Raw genomic sequence first — 11,851 nt, 5'->3', positions numbered from 1 at the left:
AGTAAGAGAGGGCCAGCAAGATGATCCGGGATAAAGGCATTTGCCACCAAACCCAAAGACCTGAGGTCAAACCCCAGAACCCACAAGGTGGATGGAGAGAACTTAATCCTGCAAGTTGTCATGTGACCTAGAACAGTGCATCATCCCATAAATAAACATATGAAAAAATAACATTAATTTAAAGTATAAAATAAATATTTGAAAAGGATAAATAACATTAATTTAAAGAAGAAAATGTGAAATAAGGAGTGGAGATGGCCTGAGGACGGCTGCTCTTCCAGAGCACTCGGGTTCAGTTCCCATATCAGGTAGCTCACAACAGCCTGCAAACTGTAGGACTGGGATGTAGTTCAGGCGGTAGTTTATCTGCCTAGGGGGTAGAATCCTCAGCACCACCTAAAACCAAGTGTGTGGGTGAGTGTTTATAATCTCAGCACTCGGTGTCAGATCAGAATTTCAAGGGCATTGTGGTCTACATTACTGGTTCCAGGCCAGTCTGGGCTACACAGGCCCTTGTAGTTTTATTATTGGATTTTATGTGAATTTGTGTTTTGCCTGCATGTATATATCTACTGTGATCTTCCTGCATGTATGCACATCATATGTGTGCCTAGTGCCCTTAGAGGCCAGAAGAGGGCACCAGATGCCTGGAAATGACTGGATTTAGAGGTGGTTATAGTTGCCTTCTGGGTGCTGGGAATTGAACCCAGGTCCTCAGGAAGGGAAGCCACTCCTTTTCTCTCCAGTCCTTTTTCCAAATGAAGAAAGAAATAAAAACCCAGTCTATTGTGTAGGTCTTTGCATCTTAGTACACAGCAAACTTCCTCATTCTTTTTTCTTATAGCTATACATATATAATCCATAACATTTCACCGTATTTTCTTTTCCTGGCTCTCTGTTTATAAACACTTACTTTTTCTTCTTTTCTTTCTCTCCTTCCTTTTCGTTTGGTGTTCCGTTTTTCTCCTTTCCCCTTCCCTTCCCTCTTCCCTCTTTCCTTTCTCCTTTTTCTTCTTTAATATAGGGTCTCATGCAGCTTGGGTTGGCCTTGAACTCATTATATAATAAGGGATGTCCTTGAACTTGTTTCCTGCCATCATCTTCCAAGTGCTAGGATCACAGAGGTGCACCACCAGGCCCAGCTTGCACAGAGCATTTTCAACGTAGGATTTATTGGGGTAACCATCCCCATCACAATGAGTCTTATTTCAGTAAGCGAACCGGCCCAATACATCGCAAAGCGACAGGCCCTGAAATCCTTGGGGTGCTAACCGGATCATTTTCCGGTGACTCTTGCTTTTAGTTTATTTGTTGAACCCCGGCTCTGGGCTTTGACCACGCCCCCCGCCGGCCTTCTTCCGGCCCTTCTCTCCCGGGCCTGGGTTTCCCGGCCGGCCTCTTGAGGCCGATGCACAAGATGGCGGCGCCGGTGGCCCGCTGGAGGCCGAGGGCTGTGGCTGGTTGTTAAGTTGTGGTGCGGGACAGGGAACCACACAGGCCTCGCTCAGGTGACAGGTGGTTGGGGCAGTGCCGCCGGCCCCGTTGGGGTGCATGGCCTGCTCTCTGCTGTCCCATGTTTATACCGCCTCCCAAACCCTGTCCCGGGGCGGAACTAAAGAAAGGTCAGGTCAGGCTGCCCAGCCTATCTTCGTCCTGGGGCGGTCCCCGTCAGTGGCTCCCTTTTAGAATTGACTTTAGCCACGTGTCACTTCCATGGCTGCGTTGCAGGCCCCGGGGGAGAAGATTAATATCCAGGCAGGAGAGACGACCAAGGTCGGGGACAGGGACCCCCTGGGGGACGACTGGCCCGAGCAGGACAGCCTTCCACCGCGTTCCTGGAGACAGAAATGCGCCTCTTATGTGTTGGCCCTGAGGCCCTGGAGCTTCAGTGCCTCACTCACCCCTGTGGCCCTGGGCAGTGCCTTGGCCTATAGATCCCAGGGTATCCTGGATCCCAGGCTCTTGGTGGGCTGCGCAGTGGCTGTCCTGGCTGTGCACGGGGCCGGCAATTTGGTCAACACTTACTATGACTTTTCCAAGGGCATTGACCACAAAAAGAGTGACGACAGGACTCTGGTGGATCGAATCTTGGAGCCCCAGGATGTCGTTCGGTTTGGAGTCTTCCTCTACACCCTGGGTTGTGTCTGTGCCGCTTGCCTCTACTACCTGTCCACTCTGAAACTGGAGCACTTGGCTCTCATCTACTTTGGAGGCCTGTCGAGCTCTTTTCTCTACACGGGAGGTAAGAATTGACCTGTTTCCTGCTCTAAGGTCTCAGTTGCCTGAACTGGAAACTTCCTTTACACAGGAACTGTAGAAGTGTCAAAGACGCCTGACTAACTTAGACGACTTGACTGGAAATCCAAAGTTTGTGTGCCATGGCTACTTTGGAAACTTTAAGTTGTGAAGACCTTGGTTCGGCAGTGGATTATGAACATTACCAGCTGGAGACATGGCTTAACCTGTAAGATGTCTTACTTTGGGGCTGGAGAGATGGCTCTGTGGTTAAGAGCACTGGCTGCTCTTCCAAAGATTCACATGGTGTCTCACAACCATCTACAATGGGATCGGTCTGTCCTCTTTTGGCATGAAGGCATATATTCATACAGAGCACTCATGTATGTAAAATACATAAATAAACCTGGTAGGGGAAATACATGATCACAAAATAGCCCTCCTAGAGTGAGTCTTAACCATTGCATCCAGATGTGCTGAGCTGACCCCTGCAATTTCCCCAAAAGCAGGAAACTCCATTGCATTAAAAAAAAAAAAAAGGAAAAAGAAGAGAGAGGGAGAGAGAGAGAGAGAGAGAGAGAAATCTTATTGTTCTTGCAGAGGACCCATGTTCAGTTCCCAGCACCCATGTTGAGCCCCTCACAGACACACTTGATTTCAGCTCCAGGGGATCCAACACCCTCTTGGGGCCTCAGTGCACATGCACACAAAGAAACACACACATATAACGACATACTGTGGGCTGGCAAAATGGCTCAGTAGATAACGGCTCCTACCACCAAGCCTGATGCTTGAGTATGATCTCCAGGACCCACGAGGTAGAAGGAGAGGACCCAACTTCCAAAAGCTGTCTTCAGACCTCTCTCACACATGTGCACACACTCAACTTAGAAAACGTTTAGCTCAGAAGCCAGGCAGTAGTGGCTCACGCCTTTAATCCCAGCACTCGGCAGGCGGAGGCAGGCAGATCTCTGTGAGTTTGAGGCCAGCTTGTTCTACAAGAGCTAGTTCCAGGACAGGCTCCAAAGCTACACAGAGAAACCCTGTCTCGAAAAACCAAAAAGAAAAAAAAAAGAAGTTTAGCTCGTAATCAGAAAGCGTGGTAATAACTATGTAGACCATTAACATAGGCATTTAATTTAATAACTACATAGACTATTAACAAAGGCGTTTAATTTTTTTTGTCATCTTCCCTTTTAATCTCTAGGAACCTTTGTGTATCTGGTCCATCACTAACTGTCGTGTGATGCAGTGGATAACTGGGTATAAGAGGTGCTAAGTGCTATGGTGGCAGGACACAGAAGAGGACAATGAAGACAATTTTAAGTAGTTCGGTTGACATGGGCCTCACTAAGGAGATAACACCTGAACTAGATTGAAGGCAGTGAGAGATGATGGGGTTGGCGTGTCGATGTCTGGAGTAGGACTCTAGGTATGCGGGGCAGCAAGTGCCAAAGTCCCTGATGACTTTGAGGAAGAGGAAACCCACTGTGTGCGTGAGGGACGCAGTCCAGGAAGCTAGGCGAAGAGGGGTGTATCTGGGGAGAGGTGGGAGGCATGCAGACTGCATAGGCATTTTCCCCCCTTTGGCCTCTTGCACTTTAAAGTACAGGGGACATTGCAGGACTTTGGATAGGAGTGTGATGTCATGGCTCAAAAGAGTCTCTCTGGCTATGCTATTGTGGATGGATAAGTAGGGTGGGCAAGGGTAGAAGAACAAAGACCAGGTCAGAGGCCCTTGAGCAGTTCAGGCAAGATGTTTGGTGACTTGCATCAGGGTGGTGGCCACAGAGAGGTGAGGCAGGTTCTGAGCAGACGTTGGAGGTAGACATTGTTTGCCAGTGGATTGGTTCTTAGGTAGAAATGCCACAGAGTTAAGTTTGACTCAGAAGGTTTGGCCTGCGCCACCAGAAGTTGATATTGTCATGCCAGATGGGAGAAAGGCAAGGCTAGAATTGGTTTTTGAAGGGAAGAAGTTGGGATTGACTTTGGACATCTTATGCTAGAGCTCCAAGTGGAGATGTGAGGTGGATAGTTGGTTAATGGAGAGGCCTGGGCTAGAGAGACAGGTCAGGGGGCCACTGGCCCATAGATAAAGTTGTAGAGTTGGTGGGAAAGCACAGAGGAGAAGTTCTGGGCCCTGTAGCCCTCCAGCCTAAGAGAAGGGGAAGATGAGGACCACATAAAGGAGACGGAAGGAGTGGAAGGAAATCAAGAGACTGTAGTTGCCCTGTAGCCTGTTGTAAATGTAGGGCAATTAAAAAAGTCTGAGGCAAAGGCAGGCAGGTCTCTGAGTTCAAAGCCAGTCTGGTCTACATAGTGAGTTTCAGGCAAATCTCTCTCTCTCTCTCTACACACACACACACACACACACACACACACACACACACACACACACACACACACACACACGCCTGAGCCACATAGTGAGGATTTGATGAGGGAAACCTGTAGGACCCTGATAGAAAGTGTAAGGTGGTGGTGAAGGGAGGAGCCCTCTGCTACTATAACAGAATGCCTGAGTTATTCGACTTAAAATGAGGAAAGACTTACTTAGTTTTAGGCTCCAGTTTATGGTTGGCTGGCCTATGGTGTATTTTGTTTTTTTTTTTGTTGTTGTTTTTTTTTTGGTTTTTCGAGACAGGGTTTCTCTGTGGCTTTGGAGCCTGTCCTGGAACTAGCTCTGTAGACCAGGCTGGTCTCAAACTCACAGAGATCTGCCTGCCTCTGCCTCCTGAGTGCTGGGATTAAAGGCGTGTGCCACCATCGCCCGGCTTGGCCTATGGTGTTTTGGTCTTTGACAAGATAGTACATGTGGCGGGAATCCATACTGAGGAAGTCCATTTGGCTTGGGTCTGGTAGTGAATAGAGAAGAGTGGGCTAGACCCAGGCCCCAGTGTCCCCTCCAAGTACACACCCCCACATGATTGGAAAGCCTCCTACGAAGGCTCCACTCCTCTTAGAAATTCTACCACTGGGACAACTTAGCATTCAGAGTGCTTCCAGGTCTTGTAGGAGACCCAGGTTTGACTCCCAGCACCACATGGGCACTGCCAACTGCCTATGTAACTCCAGCTCCACAGGACCGAGCGTCCTCTGCTGGTCTCCACAGGCCCCTGCATGTGTGTGCTGTCCACTCACACAGGTACATACACATTTTTAATAAAGACAGATGTTAAAGATAAAATATTCCACCAGCCCAGCGACTAACTCTTCAGCACACAGCTCTTGGGAATTCTCGAAACCGTGGCATTCTCTTCATTTTAGAGACATTTTAACCAGGACATGGAGGAGACAGAATTGGCCCTGGGTTAGAATTAGAATCTGGTTGCAGTGCTGAGTCAGGGCTGATGGGCCAGAAGTACAAAGGTCTCTTCCCAGTACTCCTAACCACTGAGACATCTCTCCAGCCCCGTAGATTTTCTTTTTATAATCTCTCCCCGCCTGTCCAAGACAAAGTTTCTCCTGGAACTCTGTAGTTCAGACTGGCCCTGAACTCAGAGATCTGCCGTCTCAGAATGCTGGGATTACAGGTGTGAACCACCACTGCCCATCTGTAGATTCCCTTTTAACATTGGCCTCTATTGGTAGAGAATTGACATGCAGTGAAGTGTGTTTGTTTGGTGAACCTTGACGAACATGAGCAGCTGTGTAGTCCCTGCCTCTCCATCACCCCTATTGCTTCCTTGGGCTCTTCTCCCAGCCCCATCCTTCCTCATCTATGCGCAGGTAACTACTCTCCTAGTTCCTTTCACTCAGGTTAGTTTTGTGTGGTCTAGAGTGCCGTGTAGAGGGACCCATTCCACATGGATCGCGTGTGACTTTGTTTATTGCAATATGAACTCTGTTTTTGTTTGGGGGATTTTTTTGGTTTTGTTTTGCTTTTGTCTCTCTTTATGGTACTGGCTAGCTTGGAATACGCTATGTAAACCAGGCTGGCCTCCAACTCCCATAGATCCTCCTGCCTGTGCATCCCGAGCGCTGAGATGAAAAGTGTGGGCTGCCATGTCTGGCCTCCTTTGCCCAGTGTGATGGTTTTGAAGCTCACCATGTTGTCACTCATGTCGGCAGCATCTGTTGAGAGACAGCCACACTGTGTTCTGCTCCCCTGTTCAGGGACCTTGGGGTTGTGTCTCTTTTTTCTATTGTGACTGAGCATTCATGTTCAAGTCTTTTTATGAGCATTTGTTTTCATTTCTCTTGAGTAAATGCCTGGAAATGAAACTGCCGTGGCCTCCACTGGGTGCCGTTTAATTCTACAAAGAGCTGCTAACCCAAGGAGAAGCACTTGTACTGCTCATATTCCCACAGCCCACAGCGGCATGAGACTTCAGTGGCTCCGCGCCTTTGCCAGCTTCCTCCCTGAGTTAGCTTCTTTGTGTGTAGCAGGGCTGGCTAGAAACTCATGCTCCTCCTGACTCTGTCTTGCAAGCGCTAGTATTGCAGGCATGCACTGCCACCTGACCAGCTTTTGATCTCTGTGAGTTCGAGGCCAGCCTGGTTTAACAGATTAATTCTGGCTGCTAGGCAGAGAATGGTCCCAGTATTTCACTGTGCTGTTTCCTTCAGAACATGGTGTCTGGAGGGGTCAGGAGAGATCGGGCCATGTCTTACACTTAGTTCTCTCTCCAGAAGCTCTGTCATTTTCTTCCATCAGATAAACTCAAGACTAAAACCTTTCTTCTCCTTGAGTGGCTTTAGGGGAAGACCTGCGTAGGGGGGACCCAGGTTTCTGTTGTGATTTTGTTTTGTTTTGTTTTGTTTTTGTTTGTTTGGTTTTTCAAGACAAGGTTTCTCTGTAGCTTTGAAGCCTGTCCTGGAATTAGCTCTTCTAGACCAGGCTGGCCTTGAACTCACAGAGATCTTCCTACCTCTGCCTCCTGAGTGCTGGGATTAAAGGAGTGCGCCACCACCACCCATTTTGTTTGTTTTGCTTTGTTTTGAAGCTTGAGTATAGTTCTGTTAGAGTCAAAGCGAGCTGCACATCTCTAGCTGCTGGGAAGAGGGAGATGGAAAAGAGAAAGAAGAAAGCCATGCCTTTTGCAGTGGAGGTAGGCAAACAGCCATGTAGTGGAAGTGAGGGGCTTCAGGAAGGAGTGGCCGGGAAGCATGCTCATGGCTGAGGCTCCATAGGAAGCTGAGTCACTTTTTGCTTGCTGATCTGAGGAAGAAGGGGTCTTTGGATCATCCAGCCAGAGGTTACATCTTCCCCATCCGGCGTCCTCTTGTGGTGTGTGGGTCAGCGAATGTAAGAGAAAGTAGGGGAGCATCACGCCAGCCTAGCCTGAGGGAGGCTTCCTGAATACGTGCAGTATGTGGGGAACATGGGCTGCTGTTCCTCTCACGGGCACTTCCTCCTGGGCACATGTCCTCAGATAACCAAGTTATCGACACACAGTGTGGCTGTGTGGAATCAGCTTTCTGGTGCTGGGAAACTGAGGGCTCATGCCTGTGATGCCTTGTGGGAGTGCTGCACTTTAAAAACCAGGGGTGCTCACTTGGAGCCAGCAGACCCATTTCTTCTGTGAAGGTGAAGTTGGCCAGATCTTGGTCCTTAGTTCCTATGGTTTTAGATCCCCTGAAGACCATTGTCATCTGTTATCTCCCACCCCCCATTTTAGTTTTTTGAGACAGAATTTCTCTGTTTAGCTTTGGAGTCTATCTTGGAACTCATGCTGTAGACCAGGCTAGCCTTGAACTCACAGAAATCTGCCTGCCTCTGCCTCCTGAGTGCTAGGAGTGAAGGCGTGCGCCACCACTGCCCCGCATGTCATCTCTTATTTTAGACTGGGTAAAATATAATCAGATACTCTGAGGCCTGCCTTATAGCATCACCAGATCCAAAGGCTTCCCTGTTACTGTAGTAACCAAAGTTTGGATGCTAATGCCCACCTCCCACCATTGCATGTGACTTTACTGTTTCAGACTGAGTGGGAAATATTCTTGACCTCCTGACCTCGGTTCCAGGTTGAAGGAAGTGTTTGTTATTGTAGCTCTGTGCCAAATACTCCCAATGGGAGCCAAGTCTGGCAAGCCAGATGCTGGGACTTTGATTCCAAAGACACAGGGTTATTGAGGGTTTGAGGGTGTGTGGGAAGGGCAATCCCAGAGTTCTAAAGGAACACTGGAACGGGATGGGAGGTTCTTACGAGATCAAAGGCCACCTAGGAAGAATTGTAGTATTCCAGAGTAAGGTGACCCTGATTTGGACTTAGGGTGTCGTGTGGTGCTGGAGATGGAGGCTGGAAAGGAGTTACAGGCAGGCCTAGGAGCAGAATGGTCCCTAGGAATGGCTTGGTTTTGAAGGAAACCACAGGGGGGGCAGTGCACGATAAGCCACAGGGAGGGCGTCCTTATATGGAAGTGTGTAGCTTGTGAAATGCCATGGCGTTCAGTGGGGTCTTTTAAGAAAGACTAGAGAGAGGGGAAGGAGGCAGGATGGACATTCTGCCTTCCAGGGCTGGAGAAGGCAGAAGAACTTTATGGTCTAATAGTGGATCATCAAGCCTTTTGCATGTTCTTGGACTTGTATCATCTCTGCGTACTGGGAGTTCAGGGCACTTTGTAGCAGAAACTGGTTTGAGGGATAAAATCTAAAGGGTAAACTTGGCAAGTACCTGGCAGTTGAGCTCAGAGACCTGAGTCTGTACTGGGTCATTTATTGGGGTACTCCAGTGATTGCATACCATCACAGCCTCTCACCAGACACAGCCATTTCTTGGACAGCCTTTGGTTCACACTGCATCTCTGGCTTTTCTGGCTGCAGGAATTGGATTCAAGTATGTGGCACTGGGAGACCTCATCATCCTCATCACTTTCGGCCCCCTGGCTGTGATGTTCGCCTACGCTGTCCAGGTGGGGTCCTTGGCCATCTTCCCTCTAGTCTATGCCATCCCTCTGGCCCTCAGCACGGAGGCCATTCTCCATTCCAACAACACCAGGGACATGGAGTCTGACCAGGAGGCCGGCATTGTCACTCTGGCCATCCTCATCGGGCCCACCCTCTCCTACGTGCTCTACACCACGCTGCTCTTTCTGCCCTACCTGATCTTCAGCATCCTGGCCACGCACTGCAGCATCAGCCTGGCGCTGCCCCTGCTCACCATCCCCGTGGCCTTCTCCCTTGAGAGGCAGTTCCGCAGCCAGGCTTTCAACAAGCTACCCCAGAGGACAGCCAAGCTCAACCTCCTTCTGGGGCTTTTCTACGTCTTTGGCATCATCCTGGCACCGGCAGGCAGTCTGCCCAGACTCTGAGGCGACTGTTAGCTCCCTCCACAGCACAGCCCCTCCTTAGGATGTGCAGAAGCCAGAGACTGAGAAGGGGTGCAGCTGGCCAGGGTGGGTGCCCAGCGTGGGCTGCCAGCTCCCACCCTTGTGTGTTAGGATTATCTTCATCAGGATAATCTGTTGTGGTTTGTTTGCCATGTTATGGGGAGCCCTGAATGAATTGAACATACTGTCCTGCTGTTGTTTATAATCCCCACTAGAGGGCGTTGTCAGGCCACTTTAGGATGGGAGGCCCATCTTGCTTGTTCTGAACAGAATGCCCTAACAATTCATGAAGGATCTGTGTCCCAGAAGAGCCGCAGTGACAAAGCACAATACTGCCCTGTTACCTTGGCACACAGGAAATGGCAATAATTGGTGCCAGGTCCCATTAACATGGAACACCTGTCACCTGAATGTGCTGCTTGCTAGAGAGAAAGCCCCTCATTAACAACCATGTGGCTCCCGGCTTTTTGCCTAGGTGGTGGGTGCTTTCGACATTTCTGTCCTTCATCTCTCCTTTCACTCAACGCCACTGGTGAGGAAAATGCCAGCTCACCCTGCAGCAAGACAGTCAAGCCTGGGGCGGCTGAGGAAAGCCCTCTGCTTTCAGTAAAACTCGTCAGGATGGGGGTGGGGACTGCTTCCCTCTGTAGAATCCACTAGGATGCCAATCACTGGGACCCGAAGTGGTAGTGGGATGCACATTTAAAGCCCACAGGCCGGTCTCCTCCCGGTTGTCTCCCCTGGTACCTCTCTTTCTCCCCTGCATCTCTGTCTGTCTTTCCATCTGTTTCCCAGTCCCCAGACTGTGGGCAACAGTAACACATGAGTCAGGGACACTTGTCCCCATCCACAGAGCCTCAGGAGCCTGTTGAACATACAAGCCAATGGATAGCAGTCCTGGCCCCACTCACCAGAGTGGGAAGCCTGGCCAGTGAAAGAACTATGAAATATGGGCCCCTCCTCTCCCTGACCTGTCGCCATGCTCAGACGGGGTGGTTTCAGTGAGGTCTCATCCGAGGGACCAGTGGTGTTTCACCCCCTCCTCTTGGACACTTGGAGCGTAATGTCTGCACTGAGGTCGCCCTCTCGCACTGAGATGATCACGTCCTCATTGTGATCAGTTGTCCTGGAGGGCACTGCAGGCTTAGCCTGCAGAAAATGACCTTGAGTTAGCACTGGGTCACTTCCTTAGGAAAAAATATGTTTAAAAGTTGCCCCGAGTTCCTTTGTAGTCAGGATGGTTTGTCTAAAAGAGAATCAGTGTCCCTGAGCTTGGAAGATATCCAGAAATCTTAGACAGGGGCGCTCCTTTCCTGTTCTTCCCAGCATGCCAGGTTTGTGGCATTTGGTGCCTTTGAGGGCCTTGCCTTTGGAGAAGCACCTAGGACCCCTGCTGGGAGCTGACCAGTCACCCGCAGGACCAGTTGTAATAAGGAGCAGCAGGGCTGCGTCTCGCCACCTGGTTGCCTTTATGGCTAGCTTTACCCGAAATAATTATACGGAAACTGTATTTTTTTGAACACTGTCTGGCCCATTAGTTTTAGCCTTTTATTGGCTAGCTTTTACATATTGATCTAACCCATTTTTAATAATCTGTGTAGCCCACGAGGTGGCTTACCAGGAAAGATCTTAACCTATGTTTGTCTGGAGCAGGAGAATCATGGTGACTCTATGATTCAGCTTCTTTCTCCCAGCATTCTGTTTTGTTTACTCCACCCACCTAAGGGTTGGCCTATGGGCCATAGGCAATTTTTTTATTAATTAACCAATGAAAGCAACAGATTAAAAAAAAATCACTCCCACAACCAGTGGCTTTCACGGTCCAGGCCTGACACGGCTGCCCCCATCAGAACTGTGTTCGCTGCTGCACCATGCTCTGGACACATTTTAATGTCTATTTTTATATATGATCCCAGAGGCCATATTTAGTGCCACGTTTTATATACAGGCCACCATAATTTATATCATGTCTCCTGATTTAATGAAGGTTTCCTGTAGATTTGTTAATTAAAATATGAGAGCCGGGCGGTGGTGGCGCACGCCTTTAATCCCAGCACTCGGGAGGCAGAGGCAGGCGGATCTCTGTGAGTTCGAGACCAGCCTGGTCTACAGAGCTAGTTCCAGGACAGGCTCCAAAGCCACAGAGAAACCCTGTCTCGAAAAACCAAAAAAAAATAAAAAAATAAAACTATGAGAAAACGTCCATCAGTGGCTTCTTGTTTCTTTGCTTCCCTTCTGCTTCTCTTACTGTGGGAATGTGCAGAGATCTCAGAGTGCCAGGCACAGTGGCACACGCATTTAATTCCCGCACTTGGGAGACAGGCTGGGGGATCTCTGGGAGTTT

General features: G+C 49.3%; 1 protein-coding gene across 1 annotated transcript; it reads left to right on the top strand.

Annotated features, from left to right (window-relative positions):
• The first annotated feature begins 1,394 nt into the window (after positions 1-1,394).
• Positions 1,395-11,666, top strand: Ubiad1 (UbiA prenyltransferase domain containing 1). The gene is made up of 2 exons (XM_075945104.1): positions 1,395-2,242; positions 9,002-11,666. The coding sequence occupies exons 1-2, from the start codon at positions 1,714-1,716 to the stop codon at positions 9,487-9,489; spliced, it is 1,017 nt and encodes a 338-aa protein (XP_075801219.1). The 5' UTR covers positions 1,395-1,713; the 3' UTR covers positions 9,490-11,666.
• Positions 11,667-11,851: the final 185 nt, after the last annotated feature.

The sequence above is a fragment of the Microtus pennsylvanicus genome, chromosome 13 (assembly GCF_037038515.1).
Source record: "Microtus pennsylvanicus isolate mMicPen1 chromosome 13, mMicPen1.hap1, whole genome shotgun sequence".
Classification (NCBI taxonomy): Eukaryota; Metazoa; Chordata; class Mammalia; order Rodentia; family Cricetidae; genus Microtus; species Microtus pennsylvanicus.
This window is presented reverse-complemented; position numbering and strand designations above follow the sequence as displayed.

Coding starts and splice junctions, on each gene's coding strand:
- Ubiad1 (XM_075945104.1), top strand. CDS start 1,714: ATGGCTGCGTTGCAGGCCCCGGGGGAGAAGATTAATATCCAGGCAGGA. Junction 2,243..9,001: donor CTCTTTTCTCTACACGGGAG/GTAAGAATTGAC, acceptor TTCTGGCTGCAG/GAATTGGATTCAAGTATGTG.